The sequence below is a fragment of the Lipotes vexillifer genome, unplaced genomic scaffold, assembly GCF_000442215.2.
Source record: "Lipotes vexillifer unplaced genomic scaffold, Lipotes_vexillifer_v1.1 scaffold1077, whole genome shotgun sequence".
Lineage (NCBI taxonomy): Eukaryota > Metazoa > Chordata > Mammalia > Artiodactyla > Lipotidae > Lipotes > Lipotes vexillifer.
Window position 1 is genome coordinate 679,075 of NW_006784237.1, and position 8,837 is coordinate 687,911.

General features: G+C 45.8%; 1 protein-coding gene across 1 annotated transcript in view; it reads right to left on the reverse strand.

Annotated features, from left to right (window-relative positions):
* Positions 1 to 8,394, reverse strand: part of ELOVL4 (ELOVL fatty acid elongase 4) — a 24,763-nt gene extending 16,369 nt beyond the window's left edge. The window contains exon 1 of the mRNA XM_007456621.1: positions 8,023 to 8,394. Coding sequence (XP_007456683.1) covers positions 8,023 to 8,122 — 100 coding nt within the window. The 5' untranslated portion in view covers positions 8,123 to 8,394. The remainder of the gene's footprint in view (positions 1 to 8,022) is intronic.
* Positions 8,395 to 8,837: the final 443 nt, after the last annotated feature.

The following is an 8,837-nucleotide window of genomic DNA, read 5'->3' on the forward strand; positions in this document are numbered from 1 at the left end:
AGAGAATAAGAGGAACAAAGATTGAACCCTGGGGGACACTTAAGGGAAGAGTGGGATCTGTGGCTGCGAAGCAACCAGAGAGGAAGGAAAAGAGAAAAGGATGTTGTGAGGACCAAGAGAGTAAGGTGTTTTGAAAGCAATGCAGTGGGCGACAGACTCTATGGATGGAGAGTCAACTGTTCTCCCCTCTTCTTTTTAATGAGGAAATAATACCCATCTCACAGGGTTGATGGGCGATGGTTAAACGGGAGAGTTCCCAGCACACGTGGACACTGCAAAGCCCTTCCTTCCGCTGCATCCCATTCCCTCTGCACCCATGCCTCCACGCAGGTGTGTCCTAGGTCAGGGATCATCTGAGCCCCTCCTGCTAAGAGTCAAGCCCTTCGATGTCTTCCAGGCCTTTTCTTCCTGACCTAGAGGAGTTCCCTAGGTTCTGGATATGGGCATTCAAGTCAGACTAGCAGCCTGACAACCCCAGCTTCCTCATTTAGCAGCTGAATAAGCCTCAGCAAGTTACCTAGTCTCTCTGGCCTTACGGGTTGTTGGGGTTGTTGGGAGGAATAAGATCCTGCATGTATAGTGTCTGACACAGAATAAGAGCTCAATACGTGTCAGCATTGTCATTATTACTGACAATAATCAAACCACTAAATCCTCCTCTGTCCCAAGAGAAGAGTTAAACCAAATTAAAGAAAAATTACCATCAGTAATTTTTATGTTCTATAGAAAAACAATATAAAGTAAGATTAAGTTTAGACTATCTAAGCCATTGTTTTAGGAGCTATTACAAGGATTCAATAAAACGCCCTTAAGAGAACGTGTAGTCTCAAACCTTCTAATTGTACAGGTAGAAATATGAGCCCCAAAGAATCAGGAATAATTTGCCCAGGACCATGTAAAAATGTAATAATTTGCCCTTGACCATGCCCAAGACCATGAAACCACCTGCAGAATAATAAACTTATTCTCTAATGTTACTGTTATTATTTTTGACAAAACAGCTAACTCTGGGTTGTTCAAGGAATATGTAGATCATTAAATGGGTACAGAATTATAGCAACAAGCACAGTGCTCTGTCAAAAAGGGTGCTTAAATATCTGTATCCCTTTGTTTTTCTATTCCTTTAGCTATTTCCTATGGAGCAGATAAGAGAAAGTGAAAAGGACTAAATATGTTGTTTTTGTTTTTGTTTTCTTGTGGTACGTGGGCCTCTCACCGTTGTGGCCTCTCCCGTTGCAGAGCACAGGCTCTGGACGCGCAGGCTCAGCAGCCACGGCTCACGGGCCCAGCCGCTCCGCGGCATGTGGGATCTTCCCGGACCAGGGCACGAACCCGTGTCCCCTGCATCGGCAGGCGGACTCTCAACCACTGAGCCACCAGGGAAGCCCAGAAAAGGACTAAATATGAATCTTTTATTTTCACTACTTGGGCAGCACCAGTAACAGTCTTGCTGGGAAAGACTGGCATTGTTGCATAGAACGCGGTTTTTCAATTACTTATCAATATATGTTTGTTTGAAATTGCTTTACCTATTTAAAGAATTTTTTAAAGTTCCATCTATATCCAGAATTTAAGAGCCAAATGAGACCTTAGAGATTACCTAATTCAACTCAATTAAGAGATGAAAAAAGTTGAGTTGGAAAAGCAAAGGGACAGCTCCAAACTCTCACGGCTAATTAGCGGCAGATCTGGGGCTAAAGCCTCCATCATCTAAACACCAGTCCAGGGTCCTTTCCATCCCCTACACCAGGCTGCCCTCCTCACTCCCACACACATCACAAGGCTTCCGCACAGACCATGAAGAAAGAGGAAGAATTACATCTGATTTTATATCTCTTGAAAGTATTTCGTGCTAAGTGATTTAATGGTTTGATTCCTTCATTAAATTTAGTCAACATCAACTGAATTTATGACTACCTTTAAAAATGATAAAGATCATTTTTAAAACTCTCTGTAATTTAGTGTAGCCCAAAACTTTATTAGTATTTAACAACCAGAATATATCACTATTTGAAATTATACTGGATTAAGAGGGTTGTATCACATCAACAAATGTATGGGCACTTTCTAGTGTTGGGGGAGAAAAATACAAAGTGAAAAGATAAATAATAATGAAGGTTAAAACAGTACAAGACAACAGAGTCCCAGAAGGAACAGCACAAGGATGTACATGAGCAATTGTTTAGGATGATGAGATCAGATGCAGCAATGAGCTGCTCCGGGTACCACGACCGAGAAAGGCTCCATGTGGGAGGGAGACTGAGCCGGGAGGGTCTTGGTGACGGGCACGTGTGGCAGGAGCCAGGGGAAAGGGCAGTAAAGGCAAGGGCAGTGTGATAAGGGACATCAAGGCAGACGTGCACACGTTTTACTCACGGGTGAGTTATCCAAGTTGGCTAGAGCTGCACGTCTGTGGGCAGGGAAGTGCTGACTGACCAAGTTAGAACGGAGAGCTGGAAACTGGTTTTGAAAGGCCATGTATTTCTTCCTCCCTTCTCTTTTCTAAAAGTCAAAACCCATATGATTTTTTAAATATATATTCTAATACATTCTCATTCTAAGGTAAAACAGCACCTTAACTGAAAAACGTCCTGATAATGAAAAAGAAAAAAGAGCCATGTAGCACGAGAAAAGACAGATGATTCTGTTACCCAACTCTTCTGTATGTGCTAATATATGTCTAATTCAAAATAATAAGTGAGTCAATAAATGTAAAATAATACTTATGTTAATAATATTAAATCATTCACTAATGACATCATAGGACAAAAAAAAATAAAACATCGAATTTTAAAATGATGACCAACTTCTTTGTGGCACTTAAGATCACAAAAGCACTGCCTGATATAACTATCTACGTAATTCTTAAAACCTTGTTTCCCTAAGCCAAAGAATCTAACTGTATAAAACCGTGTCCTGGGGGCTTCCCTGGTGGTGCAGTGGTTGAGAGTCCGCCTGCCGATGCAGGGAACACGGGTTCGTGCCCCGGTCTGGGATGATCCCACATGCCGCGGAGCGGCTGGGCCTGTGAGCCATGGCCGCTGAGCCTGCATGTCCGGAGCCTGTGCTCCGCAACGGGAAAGGCCACAACAGTGAGAGGCCCGCGTACCGCTAAAAAAAAAAAACAAAAAACTGTGTCCTGACACTAGTTTTAGAATTTGCACTGTTTTCCCCTCCTGGAATTCCATCTGTGACTGGATGCTTTGCTACATGCTGCTGGGGAATGAACAAGAGCGTCAGACATTAGAATCCAGGAGTCTGCCACCAAAAACCACTGGTGAGGGAAAAAGTAACAAGAATCAAACAAACAAACAACCGTAAAATGGCAGGGACCTCCTAGAGGCTTCAGGGAGGTTATGAAAGAAGGATAAGACCAGGACCCCATTTAAAATGCTGCCTAAGGGAGATCCCACATTACAAGATGGACACATTCCACATATTTGTCTTTAATTAACTGCCTAGAACTTAGAATGTCTTTTCTCAAAGAAACATTGAGAATGGTAAGTGAGTTTCCAGGCTAGGCCAAACAAGAAACCTGTTTTAGATAATAACGTAGATTAAAAAAAACCCTCTACATTAACTGTGACAAATAACAAAACCAACGTAACTCTAATAGATGATATTAAAGACCTGTGCTCCTCTGGGGCCCAGCAATCTGTGGGACAGACCCTACCTATCTGAGCTGAGTTAAACATCCCCTCCCATGGGCCCCCAGTTTCAGCACGCCAGGCTGACTCACTGGCCCTTAAACTCATTCCCAGTTTCCATGGGTTTTTAGTTTTGACACCCCTTTCCTTAGTCGACCTTTCAAATACTCTCCCCAACAGTATCCACATCAACTTCACGTGGTGAAACAGCTAAAATACTCTAAAGGCAGAGCCCGTACATTCCTCTCACGACTCAAGACTGCGGTGCAAGTAGAAGTGGAGATGAGGAGGGTAGAGAAGCAATCTCCTGACCTTCCCTAGCCCCCAACTAGGCCTGACTCTGACTCTGATCACACTGCCTTCAGACCATGATGCCAAGGAAGGTGGAATGGCCATAAGCTGCATGGGGCAGTGACCGAGTGTCCTCATTCTCTCCCCGGAGCCCAGAACTGTGCCTGCACGAGGCAGGTGATGAGGTAAGGAGGAAAGATTATACAAGCCTAGCTTCTGAATTTCATCATCATCCCACAGGAGTCCTCCCTCCTTCTGAACCACTCATCCCCTTCTCCCTTCTGCCCCTCCAAAGTGAGGGTGAGGCCAGCTAGACTGGCCTTTCACGCTCTAACTTCAACTCCCAAGTAGACACTCATTTTTCACCCAAGTATAGGGTGCCATATTTGTGAACAGAGAGCAGTGTCAAAGTCCCCCAACAAACACACATGCATGTACAAACATACTCCAAGAACAATGGCTGTTTAAAAACATGTGGTCAATGTACACAGTGCTATATTTAAAATAGATAACCAACAAAGACCTACTGTATAGCACAGGGAACTCTGCTCAGCGTTATGTAACCTAAATGGGAAAATAATTGGAAAAAGAATAAATACATGTATATGTATAAATGAATCACTTTGCTGTACACCTGAAACTATCACAACGTTGTTAATCAACTATACTCCAACATGAAATAAAAAGTTTAAAATAATTTAAAAAAAAACATGTGGTCAAAAAGAAATATGGTAGCTCAAGAGACATCTGGCCTTATTGTGGGCATGCTGGCTACTAACTTTCAAGGATGTTTCTATGTTAATGTCAGTTACACAAAATGGTACTAATAAGTATTTATTAAAATAATAAATGCAATGGAAAATATAAGGTACAATTCGGGTACAACTGGGTATTTATAAGTTGGGGGTATTAAGACTCATTGGTTTTCAAATTTTACATACAGTTCTTCTTGATTAGATGTACACTTTGAGCCTAGGACCCCAGTCCTAATAATTATAATGTACTCATAAAGTAAAAAAATAGAAGAAAACAACACAATGACATCAGAGTACCTACTCTCATGCCACCAACGGGTATAAAAATGTCCTATACCAATCTATACTTTCCTATATATTATAAACCAAGACTCACTTGCTTGTTCAAAATATCTAAAAATATAATATAGAGAAGGGAAAATTTATTTTTGCTGTTTTTCTAAAAGTAAAGCGCTTTCAAAGTTTTGACTCCAATGTATTAATGATGTAGTAAAAGTAATACTTTCTGTGTTTATACACTATGGGACATATTCTGTATTTGCTAGATATGTGTCTCTGAAAAGCCCAATTTTTTTTTTTTTTTTGCGGTACGCGGGCCTCTCACTGTTGTGGCCTCTCCCGTTGCAGAGCACAGGCTCCGGACGCACAGGCTCAGCGGCCATGGCTCATGGGCCCAGCCGCTCCGCGGCATGTGGGATCTTCCCGGACCGGGGCACGAACCCGTGTCCTCTGCATCGGCAGGCGGACTCTCAACCACTGCGCCACCAGGGAGGCCCGCAAAATGGTATTTTTGCAGAAACTGCCCTAGGGCAAAAATCTTTGGGCTCATCAAATGTACTCTACAAATGTGTAACTATTCCTGTTCTGAAAGTCCAAAGTAGATAGAGTTAGGTAGAAAACTTTACACTTAACTTTACACTTAGGCAGAAACCTCAGTGGAGAGAAGTATTTAATGAACTGACAAAACAGAAACAAAGAAGCACACAACTACAGTGTGAGGATGAAAGCACTCAAGGGCACAGAGCCTTGCTCATTTCTTTCTCTCCTGGATGATCTGCATTCTTTCACCATACTCATCGCTATTTCTCAACACCATCTTTCTCTCTGCCCACTTTTATCTTCCCCTCTGACTCATCCACTTCTTCTTCAGCCTCATCTCATAAGCTACTTTCCTACTCTGAAACTCCTTCACCCAGATTTTCATGAAACTATAGCAAAGAGACCCTCTTGGAATCAGAGTAGTGCGAATGAATCAGAGACCGGAGAGTGGGGCAGACCTATTCTGCCTGAGTCTGAAATAGCCCTCTTACACAGCAGCAAGGTAGAACCCACTAAGCCTCTAAGTTGGCTAAGAAATACCATCTACCTACACTAGGTAGCTCATTACAGAAAGCAAGGAAGCAGTCTCAGGTTTCGTAAGTGGATAGCCAGAGTATGGGTGAATACCTTCCCTCTGATCTGCTAGTGAGAGGTCACTTCGTTCTAGTGGCTACTCTCACTACTCCGGCTCGGCCCTCAATATTATATTATTTGCCCTTCACAGGCTCGTGGACAGCTTTCACATGAGGCAAGTGCACAAAACTTCCCGTTTCATTTGTGATTTTTTTTTTATACAAGCATCATTAGGAAGGAATTAACCATCACAGAAAGGCATATTCTACCTTTGCTGTCAATTGCTCTGCGACTCCAGAGGTGGGAAAGCTCTGAGGTAGGAAGGGAAGACAGACAGGAATGAGAACTCCTGGGTGTGGCTGGCTATATGGAGATTTGAGGACCTTGACGAGGCCTGAACTCTGAAGTATGCAAAGTGCAATTATCTGCCAAAGAGCTTGCCTGATGTTCAGCTCTGTACAATTGTGTCGTGGGAAACCCTGATGCAATGTTTAAATAACCAAAATCACAGAGACGAAGGGAAGGATACATCTTTCCCAGTTTTTGTAGGTACAGCAGCATAACCTCAGCGTACACTACATAGGAGAGAGACTTAAAAAGGAACGACTCCATTAAAAAGTGCTTTTTAACCATTTGCAAGTGCAACAGCTAAATAAGTAGCTTATTTTTCAGTGTCAAACTTGAGATCTTCTGAAAAAGAATACACTTTGCTAAAGAAGTTAAAGCCATATCAATGCCAAAGAATCATTTTGTCTCACACATAAATAATTCCAACACACGTTTTTTTCCACGACATATATCCCATGTACTGTACTGTGTTCATGCTGTAACCACTGTCCCATTGACTCTAACAACGAACACCAAACTATAGGAATATATTTCCATTCCTTGGGAAGGGAGGCACAGTCCTAACATGTAATGTTAACCTCCTCCGCCGCTGGGATGCAGGGCAATACTGCAAAAGGACTGGAAATGGCAAAACATAAGATCATTTCTAAAGTCCTGTTAGCTTAATTGTTTATTTCAAAAACTTGCAAATGCTTTAAACCCAAAAGTAACTGAAGTAAATGAAGAAAATAAATTGTAAAATATAAAAATAACATATTAGCACAACTCTTCCCCTTAGAGAAGCTGCCTAGCTCAGCCAACTAACGATCCCTGTCAAACTGCAACACCGAAAAGGAAAAGTTTGCCAATTTAAGACAATTGTATACGTGTAGGGTTCTGGGACCACCTCTAGGTGCTGCTGTAGAGACCCCCTTTCCTAAAGATTCCCTACTTCTTTCCCGGTATTGTAACCTCCACCCTCCCCCTGACCGCACTGCACTGCGCAAAGCCATCACAGACAATCACTTCAAGCCTATCTGTTGTTGAAAAAGCCTCGGACACTAACCTCCTCCAAGGTTCAAGGAGCCGAACAATGGCTTTTGACTTTTCATTCCAAATTATATTCTATATGAACGAGCTAGACAAGAAAATATTAGCAGGTGTGTCAAAGCAACCAGGAGGCCAAAAGATGTAAAAGGACAGCGACCACTGGGCCCTCCGCCCTCCCGAGCCATCTCACCGACGGAATATTGCTAAATGTTAAAAATGATCCCTGTGCAAAATAGAACTGTCAGAGCTCGAAAGATGTGGGACCACAGGGTGGGGCGGGGCTCCGCCGAGCGCTCAGCAGCACAGACTCCATCTGAAATGCCAGATCCTGCATCCGAGAACCTGACGAGAGATGGTGGAAGCTCAGAGGAAAACCGGGCAAGCGTCGAGGGGAGGGGGAAGAATTAACGTTCGGATCAGATTAACCAGTGCCCTAGCGCGGTCTCCGCGCCCGGCACCTCCTCGGATCCGCAGCATCCCAACAGCCGCAGGGGGCGGGGGCGCTGCCGGGCCGGGCGCTGGTGTCTCCCGCGGGGCCAGGCGAGGATGGAGAGCTTTACCTGTGATGGACAAGGTCCAGCGGTAGAACTCCACGGTGTCGTTGAGCGCCGTGGACACCACGTTCAGGACGCTGCCCGGCTCCGAGTCCAGGAGCCCCATCGCGGCGGTGAGCGGGCGCCGGCTTTGGGAGGAGGAAGCGGAGACCCCGCGGGAGGATCGACCTCCGAAGCGACGGCGGACCGAGCGAGCGGCAGCCGGCGACCCCTCTAACGGCGGTGGCCCAGCTGCGTCTTCTCCCCTTCGTCGGGGCGCCGCGGAGGCGGCGGCGGCGGCGGCGACGAGCCGGGCGGAGAAGAAGGTACCGTCAAAGCTCCCGGGGGCAGGAGGAGGGGGAGGTGGAGATCCTGCTGTGAGCGCCCGGCGCTGCACCAGTCTGCCGCCACGCGCCGCCGCCGCTCCAATATTCTAGGCCGGCGTCACGTGGCCGCGCGCGGGGACTTTGCGCAGGGATAGTGCGGCGGGGAGGGGCCTGCGGGGGCCGGGGCCGCGCAGGCGCTGGCCGCCCCGCATCACTCGTCCTCGCCCTCTACGGTGGTCTGGGGAGCGGGGCACCGCGGCCTCCCCTTGCCACCTCCCCCCGCAGGTCTCCCCGCTCCCCTTCCCCGCCTCCCTCTCCCATCGGGCCCCTGCGGAGGAGTATGACTCCTTCCCACGCGTGACCTCGCATCCACCCTGGATGCGCCTTAGGAAACTGGACAGGGAAGAATGGGCGTTTTGTGGGGAAGGCTGAGGTAGGCGACGTGCTTTGGTCCTTACCTGTCATTCACTTCGATTTCCCTTGGGTTCTGTTTCCTTCACCTCCACCTGCACAGAC